Source organism: Molossus molossus, unplaced genomic scaffold, assembly GCF_014108415.1.
Source record: "Molossus molossus isolate mMolMol1 unplaced genomic scaffold, mMolMol1.p scaffold_m16_p_5, whole genome shotgun sequence".
Taxonomy (NCBI): Eukaryota; Metazoa; Chordata; class Mammalia; order Chiroptera; family Molossidae; genus Molossus; species Molossus molossus.
In genome coordinates this window covers 58581223-58603726 of record NW_023425388.1, presented here as the reverse complement: position 1 = coordinate 58603726, position 22504 = coordinate 58581223, and the positions used below count along the sequence as shown (strand labels likewise).

Sequence of the window (22504 nt, the reverse complement as noted above, 5' to 3'; positions counted from 1 at the left end):
AAAACAGAAAAATGTCCTTGGGTGAGGATAAAAAAATAAAGAAATAAAGAAAGAAAAAAAAAGAGAAACCAAGTTTATAACCAAAAGAAGACACATTTATAAAACATTTATAAAGCTTGTATATTCTTTGAAATGTCTCAAAATTATATTGTTAATTCCTGAAAGTGCTAAAGAGAACAAGATATAACCATAGGTTATGAACAGCAACAAACCATTATGCTATGTAGTTAGCCAGATGGTCAAAGGGTTATATAAGACTTTAGGCAGTAGAAGTGAGAAGGCTTAAACTTAACCACTGATTATGGCACTGAAGAAAAAGTGGTACAATTATGATAATAGTCAACATTTACTGAATGAGTACCTTGATTAAGTACCTTTAGAGGTCTTATCTATTTCAGCCTCAGGACAGTTCTTCTGGATCAGTGGTATATCTGTATTTTACAGTGAGAAAGCCACGTGTGCATTTTTATGGATACGCCTATGCTTTTCAGGTTGGGTATTAAAAAAAAACCCAAAAAACAAAAATTAATAATAAATTGAAAATAGATAATAAAAAAAGTATACATTTAAATATAATGTATCTATGGTGCAGGTGTTGCAAGTTGGAGTAAGTGAGCCTGATTTTCAGAACCCTATCGTAGAATTGTAGAAGGCTCCAGAGAGAAAGGTGTCTATAAGAAGGAATGTCTTCTGTGGTTTGAGAACGATTCCTTCACATGAAACGTCTTACTTCTCATACCTGTCTAAATCCTTCTGATCTTTTGATAGTCACTCTAAATGCCAGCTCCTTCAGGAAGTAGTCTCTCCGGTTATATGAAAAGATACACATAAGAGATATTTCTAAATTTTTAAGCCATGAAGCCAATAATTGAAAGAGGGATTTTGTCATTAACTTTTATCCTTGCTCCTTCCCTGGCCTCAGTTTCTTTAAACTGAAAGGAATCAGTGGCTTAGCGTATGTCTTCCTTTTGAATTTCTTCTCCTAACCTCTTCAGATTTCTGCCAAAGCTGCCTTAAAAAGCAACTCTCCTTGCTCAGACCTGCAGGAGGCGGCTCCTCCGCGTTGGCAGCTCAGCAGGGCGGGGCTGGAGAAGCAGGAGAAGAGGCGGGGGCTCGGAGGGAAGCGCGGCGCGAAGCCACGTGATTTCCTTCCCAAGGAGCCTCAGCGGCCAGCCTCCCAGCAACCGGTGCGTCCCGCCTAACGACGGTTTCGCATCCCGGTTGGCCCTCGGGAACGCATGTGGCAAGAAGGCGCCTACGGTCGCTCTGCCCATTGGCTTGGGCTATCGTCGCTCAGGTGCGTTGCCTGAGCGCCCGCAGGCGGAGCTGCCGGAAGCCCCTCCCATTGGTCGCTGGGTTTGTGGCTGGCTGGCGGAGGCTGTCACTCCCGGGCCGTTTCCCTGAGGCCGGCGCTCAGCTGGGGGTGGGAGGAAGAGGGGCCGGACTGGGGCCTGACTAGCCGTCGCTGCCGCCGCCGTCTTCACGGCTGCTATGACCCTCGGGCGAGGCGCCCTGCTCAGCTCCGCGCAGCGCTAGTCGCGGCCGTGCGCCCACCGTAGCCGTCTTGGTACTCAGCACAGCCGCTCCCGCGGCTCCTTAGCCTTTTCCAGCGCCGCCGGTGAGGCGAGGCGGAGGCAAAGGCAGGATGAAGATGACGGTGGATTTCGAGGAGTGTCTGAAGGATTCGCCCCGTTTCAGGTAACTGGCGCGGCTGCCCAGCGCCGGGCCGGCATCACGCCGGAGCTGCCTACCCCGGAGGTGGGGGCGTGAAAGCCGGCCGGCGGAACGCACGGAGGGCCCCGCAGCCTGAGCCTTCGACGGGGCGAGCGGCCGTTGTCGCCGCTCCCGATCCGGCGAACACAGTGCAGCTCCTACCGACCCTTTCTGAGCTGCGAGGCTGGCTGGGAGGAGGACGTTGCTTATTCATCCCCCTGCCTCGTCCACTGCCCGGGACGAAGCGACCCAGAGGCCGGGCGTGCCCGCCCCGCTCCCAGGACTAGGGTGCAGCCGCGTCCACGAAGACTCGTGCCTTTTTCTGGCGCGCGCGCTCGTCCCCTTCCTCTTGTAGCTCTTCCTTTCCCCTTCCGCTCCTTCGTTTCCACCCCCACCCCACCCTCTCTTTAAGAGAGCTTGCAGGGCACCCTCTTGCAGTTCACTTAGTTCCTCTTTGCGCTTTTCCGCTCCCCTTACCCAGTGGAGGAAGTGGTGGTGGTGGTAGTGGGGGGGCGAACTGGGACGTCGACTAGTGTTGCTTGCGTATCCCCTGGTAGAGGGGCTCTCTGGAAGGCGCTGGCGGGTGGTTCGCGCCGAGTCAAGGTGGGAGCACTTCGACCAATCACATTCTGTGGACGCTGGTCCGAGACTATCTGCTTTGCCTTCCACTTGAGCTTTTTGAAGGGGGCACCGCTGTTGAGAGGTATTCGGTCGAGGGGTGAGCTGTAGGAAAAACAGCGCATTTCTGTTTTGAGAACGGAAGTAGGAGGGCTCTGAAGATTGCATTTACGTTCCTCTCCCACCAGCGTCGGCCCGGGAGGGCCCTGGATCACAGTCAGATGCTCCCAGCAGATCTGTCACATAAACTGATGTGTGGTGGCCCTCGGATTCTCCTGGGCTGCCTTCCCTTCCCTTCCCTGTGGGAGGTGGCAGTCCTGAGGGTGGCCAGAGTACATGCTCTTTCCGTTTCGGGCATCGTAGGAAACTCTTGAATTGTTTTGGAGAATGGAGTTTGCTAGGTTGTATTTTACAGTGCATTATTATTAGGCCTTAAAAAAAAAAAAAGCCTTAAAACTTCCGTTAAGTAGTGACATTTCTTGAAAGTTTCCCCGGAGTATTGGGGGGTGTGTGTGTGTGTGTGTGTGTGATCTCTAGGTCAAGCCTGCGTTGTAAATTCTTGCATCCTCTGTCTGGGAACTAACTGTTCTCATCCTTATCACTGTTAATTAGATTTCCCGTTCTTTTTTAAGTGAAAAGAAGACTATTGTAAAACTAAGGAACTCCTACTAATAAGAGAAAATTTAAGAACACGTTCCAGTTTTGACTTTTTATTTTTGTTGCCCATTTAAAAAATATTTTAAAAAATTGATTTGAGAGAGAGAAAGAAACAGTAACTTGTTCCATTTGTTTATGTATTCATTGGTTGATTCTTTGTATGTCTCCTGAAGGGAGATCGAACTCAACAACCTTGGTGTAGCTAACCAACTGAGGTACCTGGCCAGGGTCTTGTTAATTTTATTTGGAGTTTAGGGCTACTTGTAAAAAGCTGCACCTAGTTTGATTGCTGTTGTTGGTATTGGTTTTTGAAACTTGCATATTCTGGGTGAATTGAAGGACTCAGGAGACAGATGAATTGTTCAGGACTGTGTGGCAAATGAAGTACTTTTTAAAGTGTACCTTATAAAGTTCTGCTTTTTGTGAAATGTTTATTACTATGAGTCAGCTATTTATTTTTAACGCAGTAATCACAGCATTTTTCTTCTAGAGACTGGCTTTGTGTGTAGTTTAGTTTTAAATTTGATTTTTCTTTTTTAAACTTATCTTATTGTTGAATGTATTATAGATGTCCCACATTTTTGCCCCCATTGACTCCCTCCTCCCTGCTCCCACCCCTCTCACCTTCCCCACACTATTGTTTAAATTTGATTAAAAAAAAAAAAGTTGAGGGAAGTGACTTGGAAAGCTTCTAGCCACTGGTGTTGGTCACAAACCATATGGTATATTTAAATTTTATTTTATTGGTTTTAGAGAGGGAGGAAGGAGGAGAGAGGGAAAGATCGATGTGAGAGAGAGATACATTGATCGGTTGCCTCCTGCAGGAGCCCTGACTGGGACTGAAGTTGAAACCTAGGTATGTGCCCTGAGCAGGAATTGAAACTGCGACCTGCATCAGGTGATGCTACAACCAGCTGAGCCACACAAGCCAGGACATATCTTTGTTTTTGACATAAAGGAATCAGTCACTGAATATAAAATAGGGAAAGATACTGATTAAGTTATATGGGATATTATTAAGATATTTGAGATTTTTAAGAGTTATTTCCAATATTCCAGTGATTGTTGGCTGCAATTTAAGAAGAAAAACCAAGATTCAAAGAACTCCAATATCTTGTATATATATATTTTTGGGACTAGATTAGATTTGCAATAGAGGGAAGAATGCCATGAAATAAAGGTCTCATCATTTGCATTCCTAATTTTTACAGTTTTTCTATAATCCCATTACTAAGTAGGTTTCTATAGCATTTGAAAAGAATATTTCAGAAGTCTTTATTCACATGCTTTATGTGTAAGAGAAACTTGTTTTTATGAGCGATATGTTGAAACTTTCATATCAAAACAGAAGATTTGTGAGGGCTGGCCCTTTTTTTTGGTTAATCCTCACCTGAGGATACTTTTTCCATTGCTTTTCAGAGAGAGTGAAAGGGAGAAAGGGGGTTGGAGGAAGAGAGGGAGACAGAGAGAAACATCAATGTGAGAGAGACACATGGATTGGTTGCCTCTGACCTGCGCCCCATCGGGGTGCAGGGATTGAACCTCAACCCAGGTGCATGTCCTTGACTGGAATTGAACCCAGGACCTTTTGGTCCATGGGCAGACACTCTAACCACTGAGCAAATTGGCCAGGGCCTGGGCTTGTTTTTTGATATCAGGGCAGTTGCCCTATTTATTCCTTGTAGTGTTCTGATACATCGTGCTGTTTTTAAGTTACTACCTATTTTTATATTAATTCACAAATGAATCTTGTGGCATTTAAGTTTGGAATGTGGACATAACTGCCTTGGGTGTTGTAGAATTAATGCACAAGGCAGATCTTTCTGAAGAAAAATTTCACCAGTGTTCCAGCTTTAAACATTAATTTTCCTGTTTGATTGATAAGGAAAACCCGAGGACTGGTTAAAATAGAGGGAGAAGGATCTTGCTATTGTAACATTGTCTTTATTCATTTGAATAAAGTTAGTGGTAACTTTTACATTCCAGAGAACTTTTTTTTTCCTCTTTAGATCAGAAGGCACATTTAATTATTTCATTCTGGATTGCCTCAGTGTTTTAAAAAACCTTCTAAAGGAAAAATCTTATTCATCTAAATATCTACAAGAAAACCAGTGTGTCTAAGTGTACTTTTTCAGGGTGGGAAGTTTCTTTTTGACAGACGTTTGTTAAAGAAGTTTGAACTTGTTTGGGCTCTGAGTTGCTTTTTAAAATTTAATTAAATTTGTGCTTTTCCTTTATGTAATCATAGTTCATTAGGAAGTGAGTATTTTGCTTGAAACAAAGTTGGATTAATCTGTGCTTTCTGAATTGTGAAAGATACTTGGTTTAAACAATACTTAAAAATAAAAATACTGGCATTAGCAAGCCTACAGACAGTTCAGTCTTTATCTGATACATTTATTTTTTACCTCAACAGTGTTTATTGTACACCATTATGAAGGTTTTTGTTTGTTTGTTTGTTTGTTTGTAGTCTATTTCAGATATGATCCTTGTTCAGTAACTTAGGATAAAAATCTTAAAAGGTGTTTTGGAGCAAAAGTTCTTTAAAATACATTTTTTCCCATTGATTTTTAGAGAGAGAGGAAGGGAGAGGGAGAGAGAGATAGAAACATTGATGAGAGAGAACATCGGGTGGCCACCTCCTGCATGCCCCTCACTGGGGATTGGGCCCACAACCTGGGTACCTGCCCTGACTGGGAGTCCAGCCGGTGACCTCTTGATGCATGGGTCATCACTCAACCACTGAGCCCCACCTGCGGGGCTGGAGCGAAAGTTCTTAATGGGTGAAAGTATTGGAATAAAATATTTTATTCCAATTTTATTGTTTTTGGTTATGTTTTGCTGTTAAACTGGCGCCAATCCTGGCTGCTTTGCCATTTTACCTTAAATCTTTACAACAGATACATCGTTAACGATTGGCACATTATACATGGAAAATATGTAGTGGGTAAGAGATGAGGCCTTGGCCGATTTGGCTCAGCAATTAGGGCATCAGCCCGTGGACCAAAGAGTCCCGGGTTCGATTCAGGTCAAGGGCACGTACCTTGTTTGCGGTTTGGTCCCGGCTCTGGATGGGGTCATGTGGGAGGCAACCAATCAATGTGTCTCTCTCACATTGATGTGTCTCTCTCACATAGATGTTTCACTCTCTCTCTCTCTCTCTCTCACTCTCCCTCCCACTCTGTCTGAAAATAAATGGAAAAATATACTCGGGTGAGGATTTAAAAAAAAAAAGAGATGAGGAGAAATAGATTTTCATCTCAGAGGTGGTAGAATTGAATTATAAAGCAGTTTTTTTTTTCATGAACTGAAATATAGGAATCTTGCTATTCCTCACTGTAGCTTCTAATTTTTCATTTAATATAATATCAACCTAAGTTGAAATAAGGAAGAACAAGCTTTTGTAATGTACCAGACTTCATATGGTGTCTTTTATCATACAGATATTTTAAAACTGGCTTTTGGCCCTGCTGGTGTGGCTCAGTGGATTGAGCATCATCCCATGCACTGGGAGGACACCAATTGGATTCCCAGTCAGGGCACATGCCCAGGTTGCAGGCTTAATTCCCTGTAGGGGGTGTGGGGGAGGCAGCAGATCCAGGTTTCTCTCTCACATTGATGTTTCTTATTTTATTTTTTTAAAATATGTTTTTATTGATTTTTATTTTTATTTTTTTTATCCTCACCCGAGGACATTTTTTCATTTTTTGTTCAGATAGAGTGGGAGGGAGAGAGAGGAAGAGAGAGAGAGAGAGAGAGAGAGAGAGAGAGAGAGAGAGAGAGAGAGAAACATCGATGAGAGAGAAAGGTACACATTGAGTGGCTGCCACCCGCATGACCCAACCAGGACCAGGGACAAATTGCAGTCGAGGTACGTGCCCTTAGTGGGAACCACACCCGGGTCTCTCTGGACTGCAGGTTGATGCTCTAACCGCTGAGCCAAACTGGCCAGGGCTTGATTTTTTTTTTTAAAGAGAGAGGGAGAGAGGGATATGGAAATGCAAGAGACCCACAATAGAAAAAAACAATGCTGAGAAAGAAGAATAAAGTTGGAGAATTTACTTCCCAACTGAAAAACTTACTGTAAAGTTATTGTAGTCAAGGTAGTGTGGTACTCACACAAGGATGGAAATATAGATGGGTGGAATAGAATTGAGAGTATAGGAATACATTGCATTTATGTAAACCAATATTTGATAAGAGTGCCAATAAATTCAGTTTAGGAAGAAATCTTTTCAACAAATGATGCTGGAACAACTGGAAATCCATATGCAAAAGAATGAAGTTAGAGCCCTACACCATATGCAGAATTAACTCATAAACCTAAATGTAAGAAGAGCTAAAACTATAACATTCTAAGAAGAAAACAAAAGAGTATATCTTGTGACTTTGAATTAGGCAATAGTTTTTTAGCTATGCCAGAATAAACTACAAACTACCAGAAAAAAATTGATAAATTGGATTTCATCAAAATTTAAAACTTTGGGATTTCAAGGGACACAACACTGATTCCAACATAGTTTTCTACTCCAGTATTCACCTGTCTATCTCTTCACTTTTTGGGGCAGCAGTTTGCCCTGTGACCTCATTTCTTTGATGGATCAAATAAAAGTTGTTGATTTTTCTTTGTTCAGCGTTTTACATGTTAGGATGGAGTGGTAATATCTAAGCTCCTTACTGCTGATTCAGAAGTCTCAATGTGGTTATGTTTTTAATATTCCTGTTAGTTAATGATGTTGAGTCCTTAAAAAGTACTCATTGGCCATTTGAATGTTTTTTCTTGTGAAATTCTTTTCTGATTGCTTGCCCATTAAGAAAAATGGGTTGTACCCTGGCTGGTTTGGCTCAGCTGTCAGAGCGTTGGCCTGTGGACCAAAGAGTCTTGGGTTTGATTTCAGTCAAGGGCACATAACTGTTGCAGTTTGATCCCTGGCCCTTGTTGGGGCCATGTGGGAGCAAACCAATGGATAAGTCTCTCTCACATTGATGTTTTCTCTCTTTCTCTTACTTCCCACTATATCTGAAAATCAATGGAAAAATATCCTTTTTTTAATCAGAGGATAAAAAAAAATGGGTTGCGTTTTATTTTTGAAGTTCTTAATATATTCTGGATACATGAATATATATGTCAGATATATATTTTGTGACTATCCCCTTTTTTTAAAATCCTCACCTGAGGGCATTTTTGCATTTATCTTCAGATAGAATGGGAGGGAGAAAGGGAGGAAGAGAAAGTGAGAAACATCCATGTGAGAGAGACACATCGAGTGGTTGCCACCCACACGACCCCAACCAGGGCCGGGGACAAACTGCAACCGAGGTACATACCCTTAGTGGAAACCAAACCCTGGCCTCTCTGGTCTGCGCACTGACCCTCTAACCGCTGAGCCAAACTGGCCAGCCCCCCACCCCCTTTTTTTTATCCTCACCCGAGGACATTTTTCCATTTTTTGCTGAGATAGAGTGGGAGGAAGAGAGAGAGAGAGAGGAACATCAACGCGAAAGGGACACATCGAGTGGTTGCCACCCACACGACCCAACCAGGGCCGGGGACAAACTGCAACTGAGGTACATGCCCTTAGTGGGAACTGAACCCGGGTCTCTCTGGACCGTAGGCCGACGCTCCAACCGCTGAGCCAAACCGGCCAGGGCCCCCCCCCCCTTTTTTAAATAGATATTTTTTAGAGAAGTTTTAGGTTAATATATTCTTTATCCTAACACATGCAGTCTGCCCTGTTATTAACATCCCTCGTGAGAGTGGTACAGTTCTTACAGTCAATGAACCTACATTGTCACATCATTATCACCCAGAGTCTGTAGTTGACATTAGGGCTAACTGTTGGTGGTGTCCATTTTATTGATATCTACAGTGTGTAATGACGTATTCATCATTTTAATATCTTACAATGTAGTTTCTCTGTCCTAAAAATACTCTGTGCTCTGTCTATCCCTCTCTTCCCCTCCCTTCCCCACACCCCAACTGCTGATGTGTGCTCTCTTTCTACAGTTTTGCCCTTTTCAGAATGTCATATAGTTTGGGTGATACAGTATGTAGCTTTTTCAGATTGGCTTCTTTCACTTAGTAATATACACTTAAGGTTCTAACATGTCTTTTCATGGCTTGATAGCTCATTTCTTTTTAGCACTGAATGAATATTATATTGTCTTGATGTACCATAGTTTATATAACTATTTACCCACTGAAGGATATCTTGGTTGCTTCCAAGTTCTGGCAATTATGAATAAAGCTGTTGTATACATCTTTGTGCAGGTTTTTGTGTGCACATACGTTTTCAACTCATTTGGCTAAAGACCAGGTAGTGCAATTGCTGGGTTGTATGGAAAGATTATGTTTAAGTTTTGTGAGAAACCCCCAAACTGTCTTTCAAAGTGATTGTGCCATTATATTTTCTTTTTTATTGATTTTAGAGAGGAAGGGAGAGGGAGGAAGGAAGGGAGGGGGATAGGGAGAGAGAGAGAGAGACAGACAGACAGACAGACAGACAAAGACAGAGAGACACATCTATGTGAGAGAGAAATATTGATTGGTTGCCTCCTGCACATGCCCTGACCTTGAATTAAACCCAAAACCTGGGCATGTGCCCTGACTGGAAATCTAGCTCAAGGCCCTTCGGTGCATGGGACAATGCTTAACCAACTGAGCCACACCAGCACAGTTGGTGTGCATTTTACACTCTCATTGCAGTGTTGTTGCTCCACATTCCCACCAGCGTTTGGTGCTGTCAGTATTTGGGATTTTGGTCATTCTAATAGGGTGTAGTGGTATCTCATTGTTGCTTTAATTTGCATTTGTCCGTTGGTATATGATGTAAAGCATGTTTTCATGTACTTATTTGATGTCTGTATATCTTTTTTGGCAAGGTCCATGTTAAGGTCTTTGGCCTATTCTTTAATTGGGTTTTTTATTTTCTAATTGAGTTTTAAGAGCTCTTTGTATATTTTATTTTATTTTTTAAATATATTTTTATTGATTAAAAAAAATTTTTTTTTAATCCTCACCTGAGGATATTTTTCCATTTATTTTCAGACAGAGAGAGAGGGAGGGAGGGAGAGAGAAAGAGACACATCGACTGGTTGCCTCCCACATGACCCCGGCCAGGGTTGGGAACGAACTGCAACCAAAGTACATGCCCTTGACCAGAATCAAACCCGCAACTTCACTGGTCTTTGGGTTGATGCTCTAACCACTTAGCAAACCAGCCAGGGCTATTTTTACTGATTTTAGAGGGAGAGGGAGAGAAACATCAGTTGGTTGCATTCTGTACATGCCCAACCAGTGACAGAACCTACAACCCAGGTATGTGCCCTGACCTAGAATTGAACCGGCAACTTTCCAGTGCATAGGACAGTGCTCAACCAACTGAGCTGCTCCAGCTGGGTGAATTCTTTTTTTTTTAAATCCTCACCCAAGGATATTTTTCCATTGATTTCTAGATAGAGTGGGAAGGAAGGAGGGAGAGGGAGAGAGAGAAACATCAATGTGAGAAAGACACATCGTTTGGTTGCCTCTCAGAGGACCCCTCCAGGGGCGGAGATCCAACCTGCAACCCAGGTATGTGCCATTGACCGGAATCAAACCCTCGATTCTTCAGTACTCGGGCAGACGCTCTAACCACTGAACAACAGGCCAAGGCTGCCCCTCTTTTTTTGATATTGGATTTGATTTTCATATTGTTGTCTTTTCTGTTTACTTTTCTTTTTTCTTATTTATTTATTTTTTGGCAGAGCATAGTTTTTATTGCCTTCCTTTGAAAAGGTGAATTTTTTGAGGCTTTACAGTATCTGGAAATGTTTGTAAGACCAAGTTGAAACCATTTTCCCTTAGTATTTGCAGGTATTATCCTGTTGTCTTCTGGTTTTTAGTGTTGCTGTTGACATAGGGTGCTGTTTTGATTTCCTGATTCATTTTTTGTCTCTGAATGTGTTTTAGATTTTCTCTTTATTTCTGGTATTTCGAAATTTCATTATGATGTGCCTTTGGATGGGTCTTTTTTTAATGTATTGTCTTGGATACTTTCCTTTGAATCTGAAAACTCATGTCTTTTGGTTCTGGGGAATCCTATTATTTCTTTGATAATTAATTTTCCTCCTTTTCCCCCCCCTAGAATTTTGATTATCTTTATATTCATATTTTGAATTAATTCTCTAATTTTCTTTTTTTCTTTCTTTTTATTTATTTGCCTTTTTATTCTAAATTTCTGGATGATGTATGCAACTTATTTTCTAACCCTAGTTTCCATGATGTCTTTCTTACTGTCTGAATAGTCCTTTTTAATATCAGCTCATTCTTTTAGAGCTTCTCTTACATAGCTGAAGAAATGAATCATAGTTAATTTGTTTCTCTCTGAATTATCTTGTTTCTTTTTTATTTTTTAGAAGAGTTCATGATTTTCTTTTTTTTAAATTAGTTTTCTTTTTTTATTATTATTTATTTTTATTCTCACCCGAGGATATTTTTCCCCATTTATCTTCAGATAGAGTGGGAGGGAAGGGGAGAGAGAGAGAGAGAGAGAGAGAGAGAGAGAGAGAGAAACATTGATGTGAGAGACACATCGACTGGTTGCCTTCTGCATGACCCTGACCAAGGCTGAGGTCAAACCAAAACTGAGGTATGTGCTCTTGATTGGAATCAAACCTGCAACTCATTGGTTTGCGGGCTGACACTCTAACTGCTGAGCCAAACCAGCCAGGGAGGTTCTCTTATTTTTGTTTACATTTATTGATTATTTTTTTTAGAGAAAGAGGAAGGGAGGGGAGCGGTAGAGAGAGAGAGACATCGATGAGAGAGAAGCATCTATGGGCTGCCTCCTGCACACTCCCCACTGGGGATTGAGCCTGAAACCCAGGCATGTGTTGTGACTGGGAACAGAACTGGCTACCTCTTGGTGCATGGGATGTGGTTCAACCAACTGAGCCACACCAAACGGGCTCTCTCTTTAAGTCATTTTTTGTTTGTTTTGGTCTCTGATTTTCTTTTAGAAGTTTTCCTTAAATGTTTCTGCTGATTCTTGTCTCTCTGTTTGCTTCACATAATGAGGAGCCCTGTCTGGTATGGCTCAGTGGGTTGGAGGGTCGGCCCACACGCCATAAGGTTCTTTTCCTGGTCAAGGCACGTATCCAGGTTGCAGGTTTGATCCCGGGTTGGGGTGTGTGCGGGAGGCAACCAATCCATGTTTCACTCTTAACATCGATGTTTCTCTTTCTTTCTCTCCCAATCTTTCTGAAATCAATAAAAGCATGTCCTTGAGTGACAAAAAAAAAAAAAAAAAGGTGCTTGGAACTATGGTCTACTTTCTTATGGCTTGTTGACTGTCAGGTAGGTTTCACTCCAGGGTAGTGTTTTTATTAGGGCCAGTCCCAAATGTCTTTAGTGCGCACGTGCCCTCGCTCTCGCGCGCGCTCTCTCTCTCTCTCTCTTTTTTTTTTACCTGACTGGTGGTCTTTAAGAGCTCTGTTCTGTCTGAGAGATGAAGTCTAAATGCTTGCTTTCAAGCTAGGTAGGTAAGGGGGCTGGAGAGGGGCTGTGGGTAGGGAGTTCTCACTCTCATTGGGAATTTTTCTCTGACTTCTCCTCAATGCCTTTAATTTCATTATGTAAACCCTTACAGAAAATAAAGCTCTCATCTTTTGTCAGGGTGGGGAGAAGTTGTCATGTCAGTATGGAGGAGTGGAGTGAGGAGCTAAGGAGTCTAATTGCTTTTTTTTTTTTTAAATGCTTTTTATAAGTACAAGATTTCAGCCAATCTTCCTGTTTTTCCATCCCCCCTCCCCCCTTCATACCTGGATTTGAGACATATGACTCCTTCATGGTTCTAACCATTTTGGGAGTCTGTGTTGTGAATCTTCTTGCTTTAAGTTGGCTATGTCACTGCATTTTGAAGACTTAGGTTTTGGTTTTCTTTGGTCTAAGTGAGTTAGTCCTCTTTTATTTGCCTTTCAGTCTCCAGAATTGTGTTATTACTGACACAGGCTTGTAAGCCAGGGCAAGCAGAATAGGAAAACTGAGACAGATTGTTACACACCCAAGCAGTTTACAGCCATCAGTAAATAGCAGAATCCTACCTTCTGTAACCAAGGACACTTAAGAGTAAAAGATTTACACTTATCCCCAACCAGAGAGTCAATAGCTTAAATCACCCTACTCAGGGAGATAGATAGCAAAATCCAATTAGTGCCATTTGCCAATCACACCCAAGGACAGATGAAAAGGGAATAAATCTCATTTTGGTATAGCAACATAAAACTGATGGATATTCCTTTAAACCCCGGAAGGAAGGTCCCTGCATATGTTCTTCCTCCCAGGAGCACGCCTACACCTTCTCCTTCCCCCTCCACATACATCTAAGGGGCCCCTTAAGCTTACAGCCAGGGAGCATGGGCAGCAGCAGCTCATCCCAGGCTAACCCCCTGACCCTGTCCCCAAGGCCCCCTATTCTCTGACTTCTTAATGAGCAAAAACAGGCCAGCCTAGGCTCATTTCCCCACCTACTCCCTCTCCTATTGCTTCTTCTGTCCTAGGCCATTTCTTGTTTTACTGTCCCTAGTAAAATGTCTGCTAAAAATCACCTGGACGTGTGTCGTGCAATCTTGCCTGCATGAAGTCAAGAACCCACATACTACTGACAGGCCCTAGGCAGTCCCGCTCAGGGCCAGTTTCTCTTTCTGGTAACATTATTATTCCAACTTCTGTCTTTGTCCTTGTGATTAGACCCCCCCCCCCACTCCCCCCCCCCCATTTTAATTGAAATTCTAGAGAAAATAGAGATAAGTAGGTGTTTTCAATCTGTGATGTTTAACTGAAAGTTTCTGTGCTGTTGATAGGCAAAGTATAATTCATATAGGAGAACACTTTTTTAGGGTAGTGAATATGGACCAAGTATGTGGGCTTTTGAGGAAGATTACCTGTTTGATCTCTGTCTTTTTCAATTACTTGTTGTGAGACTTTGGGCAGGTTTTACTTTTTCTCAGGCTCAATGAATGAGAATAATACTACATTATTGAGAATTTGAAATGCCTTTCACTGTCTCACTTAATAATGCTAATTCCCCTTAAGAATACTAATTCTTCTTTCTCTTGTATCCTTGAAGAGTAGCTTGAATGATTTAGTTATGGTGTTGGTTTTACTATGTGGAAATAAACTATTGGTTGGAAGCATCTAGAATGCATGAAGGATTTGGCATATTGTGCAATGAAAATAATCAATGTTGTGGTTGATGAAACAGTAAAACTAAATGGACAAACTTCAGTCAACTTAGTAAATCAGTCAAGTTCTTACAAAAGAACCATGTATAGATTTTATGTTTAGAGTATTTAAGAAAGTAGAGTGGCCCATGTGGCTCTGTGTTTAGAGCATTGGCCCTTGCACTGAAGGGTTGCAGGTTCAATTTCTGATCAAGGGCATGTACCTGGGTTATGATCTCTGGGCCTGATAGGGGCTCGGGGCACATGGGGGAAGTAACCAATTCATGTGTCTCTCTTACATTGATGTCTCTCCCCCCCCTTCCACTCTCTCTAAAAATCAATGGGAAAAATATCCTTTGGCGAGGATTAAAAAACAAATGAAAACAAGGTAAACTGAGCAAAAAAAGAGGAGAAAAAATAACAAAACAAAAACAAAATGAGGACTAGTGTCTTTAAGATTTAAATCTGAAATGATGTCAGAACAAAAGATAAGTGAACTGAGAGGGCACATAAAAAAACTACTGTGAGGAAATAAGTATGTTTATTTGAGATGACATGCAGTCTCTGTCCATTGAATTGTATCTAGAACAATCTGTAGGTTAGACAGATGAGAAACAATGAGAGTTAAATCTCTATAAACATTGTGGTAAATTAATATATTGAATATGAATAAGAATATATTTATATTTCAGAGATGAAGTTCTCACAGAAGGAATTGACTTGATTATAATCTGATAGTAATTTGTACCTGAAATGAGTCAAGATTTTTTTATTGAATATAGTCATTTTTTTCTCTTCAGTGTTTTAATTTTCTGTGATGCCACAGACATGCTCAACTTTAGCTATAATATTTTTCACTGCTTAAAAAAATACAGTTCATTTGTTGATTTGTTGATGGCGGCCATTCTGACAGGTGTGAGGTGACACCTCATTGTTGTTTTAATATGCATCTCTCTGGTGATTAGTGATGTTGAGCATTTCTTCATACGTTTCTTAGCCATCTGTATGTCCTGTTTGGAGAGGTGTCTATTTAGTTCCTCTGCCCATTTTTTAATTGGGTTCTTTGTCTTCCTTTTGTTGAGTTGTATGAGCACTCTATATATTTTGGAAATTAACCAGTTATCTGATGTATTGTTGGCAATTATGCTCTCCCATACAGTGGGTTGCCTTTCCATTTTGGTGGTGGTTTCTTTTGCTGTGCAGAAGCTTTTGAGTTTGATGTAGTCCCATGTGTTCATTTTCCCCTTTGTTTCTGTTGCCTTAGGTAATGTATCAGTGAAAATTCTGCTGCGTATGATGTCTGAAATTTTGTTGCCTACATTTTCTTCTAGAATTTTTATGGATTCATGAGTCACATTTAAGTCTTTTATCCATTTTGAGTTTATTCTTGTATATGGTGTCAGTTGATGGTCTAGTTTCATTTTTTTGGATGTAGCTGTCCAATTTTCCCAACACCATTTATTAAAGAGGCTGTCTTTACTCCACTGTACGCAAGTGTTGGCGAGGGTGTGGAGAAAAGGGGACTCTAGTACACTGCTGGTGGGAATGCAGACTGGTGCAGCCACTATGGAAAACACTATGGTGTTACCTCAAAAAATTAAAAATTGAGCTGCCATTTGACCCAGTGATACCACTTCTTGGAATATACCCTAAGAAGCCTGAAACACCCATCAGAAAGAATATATGCATCTCTATGTTCATAGCAGCACTATTTACAATAGCTAAGATCTGGAAACAGCCCAAATGTCCATCAGTAGACGAATGGATAAAAAAGCTGTGGTACATATACACAATAAAGTACTGTGCAGCTGTAAGAAAGAAAGATCTCTTATCCTTTGAGACACATGGAGGGACCTGGAAAGTATTATCCTAAGCGAAACAAGCCAAACAGAGAAAGACAATTATCATATGATCTCACTTATTTGTGGAATATAATGAACATAACAGTCTGAGGAATGGGGTAGTCCCAGAGACATGGAAGTGGGGTACAGGCTGACAATCCTCAGAAAAGGGGGTGGGGTGGGAGATAAATCACAGAATGTATATGCCTGTATGCATGAACAATGGACATAGACAACAAAACTGGAGACAGGGCGGGGAGGGAGGAGGAGGGGGAATCAGTGGGGGAAAAAAGGAGAAACATCTGTAACAAAAATAAATAAATAATTTTAAAAAATACAGTTTAGGCCTTAGCCATTGTGGCTCAGTTAGTTGAGCATCATCCCATGTACCAAAAGGTTGCTGGTTTGATTCCTGGTCAAGGCATATGCCTGGGTTGTAGGCTCCATCCCCAGTAGGGGATATGTAGGAGACAGCCAATTGTTATTTCTGTCTCACGTTGATGTTTCTGTCTTCCTACCTCTTCCTCTCTCTCTCTGTCTCCAAAATAATAAAAAAAACTTAAAAAAATATGGTTCAGTATTAAAGTGTAAAATATAATAAAACAGTTTGATTCAAGGAAGGCAATGGAGAATGGGCACTAGGATGAGTACTATCAAGGATTTTACCTTTGTTTTTCTCTGATGTTTCCAAAGCATAGATTAGTAGGTTGGCATTTTTTTTTTTTTTTTTTTTTTAAGCACAATGTCATTTCATTGTCTTTTGTTATTTTTGTATGTCTTTATCATTTGTTATAAGTTTGTTAGTCTTGTTGCTCTTTGAGGAAAATGTATCTTTAAGATTTTTTTCCCTTTGCCTGTGATTTTAGGCAGTTTTACAATGATATGTGTAATTGTGGTTTCTGTTGTATTCATCCTGGTTGGGGTTGCAGAGTTTCTTCAATAAAGTATGGGGTTTATAGAGTATCTTTCATCAGCTTGTAAAATTCCTGATTATTATCTCTTTAAATATTGCCTCTACTTCACTTTTTTCTCTCCTTCTGGGACTCAACATCACATAAGTTAGAATTTTTTTTCTGTGTCCTGCATTCTTTTGAATATTATGCTTCATAGAAAATTAGAATGTTTTCTATTGACCTATATTCCTGTTTATTAAGCTCATCTTCTGTGTATAAACTGCTGTGAAACCTATCTGTGGAGTTCTTCAACTGTATTTTTCACTTTTGGAAATTTCATTTGATTTTTTTTATAGGTGCTTTTTCTTTTTCACTTTTAAATCATTTTTATTTTTCAATTACAGTTGGCACACAATATTATATTAGTTTCAGGTATATATTCAGTGATTAGACATTACATACTAAGTGATCATCCCAAGTAAATCTCTCACTCATCAGACACCATACATAGTTATTAGAATATTATTGACTATAGTCCCTGTGCTATACTTTATACCACCATGACTGTTCTGTAACAACCAATTTGTACTTTTTAATCCATTCACCTTTTTTTACTGATGCCTCCCCCCCCCCCCCCCAACCACCCTCTCATCTGGCAGCCATCAAAACATTCTCTGGCCCTGGCCGATTTGGCTCAGCAGTTAGAGTGTCAGCCTGCGGTCTGGAGAGACCCGGGTTCGGTTTCTGCTAAGGGCACGTACCTTGATTGCAGGTTGTCCCCTGCCCTGGTTGGGTCGTGTGGGTGGTGACCACAAGTTGTGTCCCTTTCATGTTGATGTTTCTTTCTCTCTCTCTCTCCCTCCCACTCTATCTGAACAAAATATTGAAAAATGTCCTCGGGTGAGGATAAACAAAACGAAACAAAACATTCTCTGTATCTATGAGTCTGTTTCTGTTTTACTTGTTTATTTTGTTTTTTTAGATTCAGTTGTTGATAGACATGTATTTACTGCCATTGTATTGTTTATATATCCTCACCCGAGGACATTTTTTTCATATTTTGTTTAGATAGAGAGAGAGAGAGAGAAACATCAATGTGAAGGGACACATCGAGTGGTTGCCACCTGCATGACCCAACCAGGGCGGGGGCAAACTGCAACCGAGGTACGTGCCCTTAGTGGGAACTGAACTTGGGTCTCTCTGGACCTCAGGCCGATGCTCTAACCGCTGAGCCAAACCGGCCAGGACTTGTTAACATTTTTAATCTTTTTTTTCTTCTTCTTAAAGAAGACTCTTTAACATTTCATATAATATTGGTTTGGTGGCGATGAATTCCCTTAGCTTTTTCTTGTCTGAGATTCTCTTACCTGTCCTTTTATTCTAAATTATAGCTTTGTTGGATAGAGTAATCTTGGTTGTAGGTCCTTGCTTTGCTTTTTTTAAAATTTATTTTTTACTGATTTTAGAGAGAGAGGAAAGTGGGGGGGGGAGAGAGAGGAACATCAAAATTTTTTTTCTATTTGTCTATGTGGTCATTGGTTGACTCAGCACAATGCTCTAACTGAGCTACCTGGCCAGGGTTGCAGGTTCTTACTTTTCATCACATGACTTTTCTTGCCTATCCCTTTTAGCCTCTAACATTTCTGTTGAGAAATTAGCTGATAGAGGGGAGCTCTCTTGTAGGTAAGTAACTGCTTTTTCTTGCTGCTTTTAACATTCTCTTTGATTTTAACCATTTGCATTTTAATTATGATATATCTTGGTATTGGCCTCTTTGGATTCATCTTATTTGGGACTCTGCATTTCCTGGACTTGTGTATCTGTATAGGAAAGTTTACTGTCATTATTTTTTCAAATAGGTTTTCAGTTTCTTGCTCTCTTCTCCTTCCAGCACATGTTGCAAATGTTGGTACACTCGAAGTTGTCCCAGAGGCTCCTTACACTAGCTTAATTTTTTTGAAAAATTTTTTTTTTTTGCTGTTCTGAGTGGGTGTTTTTTGCTTCCTTATATTTCAGAGTGCTGATTTGATTCCCGGCTTCATCTACTCTACTGTTGATTTCCTGTAAATTATTCTTTTTAAAAAAATTTAAATTTATTGATTTTAGAGAAACAGGTGAAGGGAGAGAGAGAGAGAAACATCAATTTGCTGTTCCATCCATCCATACATTCATTGTTGATTCTTGTATGTGCCCTGACCAGGGATTGAACTTGCAACCTTGGTGTATTGGGATGGTACTCTGACCAACTCAGCTACCTGGCCATGGCCAAATTATTATTCATATTGTTATTGAAAAGGGGACCTGGCCCTGAGTGGGTCTGCCTAGGGCCAGCTGGTAGCATGTGGGTTCTTGACTTCGTACAGGAGGATATTTAGAGTCTCATTGATCACCCAAGATGAGCACTTGAGGTGTTCCTCCCCTCTGTGTGGGCTGTGTATACCTCTTCTTGTAGTTGAGCCTTGATTGCTATTGGCACATTAATGGGAGGAATTTACCATCCCCTACTTCTTCACTCCCAGTTAGTCAGCTCCAAGGACTGGCTGCCACCACCAACCATGAAGGATCAGCTGTACAGGGGCCCACCCCACAAAGCAGGACTTACTTTAGCTGGGCTCTGGTGCCTGCTGAGTCTACCCCTTGAGTGTGTTACCTGTAGAAGTGGTTGGGTGGTGGTGCTTCGATGTGGTCTGAAGCTGACCACTGGTTATGCTGGCTCTGTGACCTCCCAGGATTTTCAGAGCAAGGTCACTTGCCACTTGTGTTCTGCCCGGGGTTACCCAGCATGAGCTACGAAGAGATCTGCAGACAGCTGCTACTTATGCGGGGCTGGAGGTGCCCATGTGAGGCCAAGCTGCGAACTAAGGCCGGCTGCTGCCAGTGGTGGGCTTGGGGCCATTCAGCCAGAGGTATTGGCACACTGAGGCCAGATCCTTGTTTAAAAGATGTTAGGGCCATCTGGTATTGCTCAGTGGTTGAGTGTTGACCCATGCACCAAGAGGTCGCCGGTTTGATTTCTGATCCGGGGCACATGCCCAGGTTGTGGGCCAAATCTCCAGTGCTGGGCATGCAGGAGGCGGCCAATCGATGTTCTCTCTCATTGATGTTTCTATCTATCTCCCTTCCTCTCTCTCTAAAGTCAGTAAAGAAGAAAAAAAAGATGTTGGAAAACTCTGAAGCGTGAACCAAGACAGGCCATTTATATGGAAAAGCCACTGGAAACAGCTTGGGTGGACCTGAAAATAGGGTGGGGCAGGAAATCATCAGGATGAGCCAGGTTGATAGTGTCTCAGATATGGCCTCTGCTTGAGAGCTCTGTGAAAGTAGGGTTCATCAAAGAACAGTGACCTTTGCCAGCATTTCTGTTTGGGAGAAAGCTGCCTCCCAGCTCTTGACCTAATGTTGGACAATTCAGTTCCTCCCTGTATGCCTCTGGTGCCTTTCATGCTGCCCCAGTGCTGAAAGTCAGAGGGAGTGAGTCCGAGTAAGCCCCTGTACTGGCCTTTTAAGCAGAACTGCCTGAGATTCCAGCGGGATTCTGGCAGTCCTCCATCTGGTTTTTACAGCCATAAGTTATGGGGACTTCTCTTCCTGGCACTGGAACCCTGGGCTGTGGGACTAGGACCCCTTTGCTCCTCAGGGGGCACCTCTGCAGCTGAGGTATCTCTCCCAGTTTTTATCCACCGCATATAGGTGTGGGACCAGTCTGTTTTATGTCTCTGCCTCTCCTCCACCAGTCTTGATGTGGCTTCTTTAATTCCATAGTTGTGGGACTTCCATTCAGCCAGATTTCAGGTTCTTCTGAATGATGGTTGTTCTGTAGTTTAGTTATAATTTTGATGTCGTTGTGGGAGGAAGCGAGTACTGCATTTACCTATGCCACCATTTTGACTGGAAGTCAAGACATTATAGATTCTTGTTCTTTTGTGGAAATTGCCAACTTTTTATCTATTTCTTGCATGTTTTTCTCTAGTTTCATGAGTTTGACCACTTTTAGACCTTATCTAATAAAACCAATATCTAGATAATCTGTGAGTCTATTCTTACTTGTTTTTTTATTCCTTTTTAAAAAGTTCTTTTGGCCTAGCCAGTGTGGCTCCATGGTTGAGCATTGACCCATGCACCACGAGGTTGCCAGCTTGATTCCCAATTGGGGCACATGCCCAGGTTGTGGGCCCAGTCCCTAGTGGGGGGCATGCAGGAGGCGGCTGATAATTGTTCTTTCTCATCGATGTTTTTGTCTTGGTCTCCCTCTCCCTTCCTCTCTGTCTAGAATCAATAATAATAAAAAAAAAGTTCTTTTGGTGGGCTCAGTTTTTAATTTAATGCTGTATATTATATATGAAAAATTGTAGATGCTCTGGATGATGCTATCTTTCTACAGAGAGTTTACTCTTTCCTTTGTTAGAGTAGCAGATGATCATTTTACTTTAGTCATGGAATAAGTTTTATTAGTTTTCTACTACTGCTATTATAAATTATCCCAAATTAAATGGCCTAATACAATGCAAAGTTATTACTTTACAGTTTTGGAGGTCAGAGTTTCAACATAGGTCTTACTCAGCTAAAATCAAGGTGTTGCAAGTACATATTTCTTTCTAGAGAAGGCCCAGGGGAGAATCTTTATTTCTTGCCTTCTCCAGTTTCAAGGGGCTGCTTATATTCCTTGGCTCATAGGTTTTTTCTGCCTTCAAAATCAGCAATGACTGGGACACTCTGTTTTGTTTCCCTTTTTCACTTTTGGTGACATTAGGTCTACCCAGACAATTCCAAGATAATCTCCCTTGCTCAAGATCAGATGATTATCGACCTTAATTCTGTCTGCTGCCTTAATTTGCCTAACATGTTTGTAGATTCTGGGGATTAGAATGTAGACATCTTTGGGTGGCCATTCTGTCTACTACATTCTACCCTGTGGCTCCCAAAGATTTACCTCTGTCCCACATGCAAAATATATTCACCTCATTCTTACATCCCCAGAAGTCTCAACTCACCTGGGTTGCAATGTAACCAAAAATCTAGTCGATGTTCATTAATTTACATATTATCTTTTTATAATCAAAGTGCAAATTTTTGGTAGCTTTGCTATTTTTTATTTAATAATATGTTATACATTTTTAATATTGCTAGGAAGGTATTGTGATTTTAAAATATGGTTGTATTATATGTTCTATGAAGATGTTATGGCATAACACAATGCTTATTCTTGTTTTTTTTTTTTTTAAATATGTCTTTATTGATTTTTTTTTTAGAGAGAGGAAGGGGGAGAGAGAAACATTGATGTGAGAGAGAGACATCAATTGCCTGCCTCCTGCACACCCCCTGTTGGAGATCGAGGCCACAGTCTGGACATTTGCCCTGACTGGGAATCGAACCAGGACCTCTCAGTCCATGGGATGACACTCAGTCCACTGAGCCATACCAGCTGGGCAGCTTATTCTTGATTTGGATGTGTTGCTTTCTCACTTTTCTGGATTATAAATGATGTGATAATTAACAATCTTATGTTACTTTTTTGATGAGTGTAGGAAATTTATCTTATAGAATATTCCACTTTCTCAATTTGTTTCCTCTAGATAGATA

At 41.3% G+C, this 22504-nt stretch overlaps 1 protein-coding gene across 3 annotated transcripts in view; it reads left to right on the top strand.

Annotated features, from left to right (window-relative positions):
- The first annotated feature begins 1407 nt into the window (after positions 1 to 1407).
- The window catches only part of ACAP2 (ArfGAP with coiled-coil, ankyrin repeat and PH domains 2), a 155627-nt gene continuing 134530 nt past the window's right edge, over positions 1408 to 22504 (top strand). For 2 of the 3 annotated variants that reach the window (XM_036243331.1, XM_036243329.1), the window contains exon 1: positions 1408 to 1698. In XM_036243331.1, coding sequence (XP_036099224.1) covers positions 1646 to 1698 — 53 coding nt within the window. In that variant the 5' untranslated portion in view covers positions 1408 to 1645. The remainder of the gene's footprint in view (positions 1699 to 22504) is intronic. The other variant, XM_036243330.1, reaches the window with a different exon arrangement.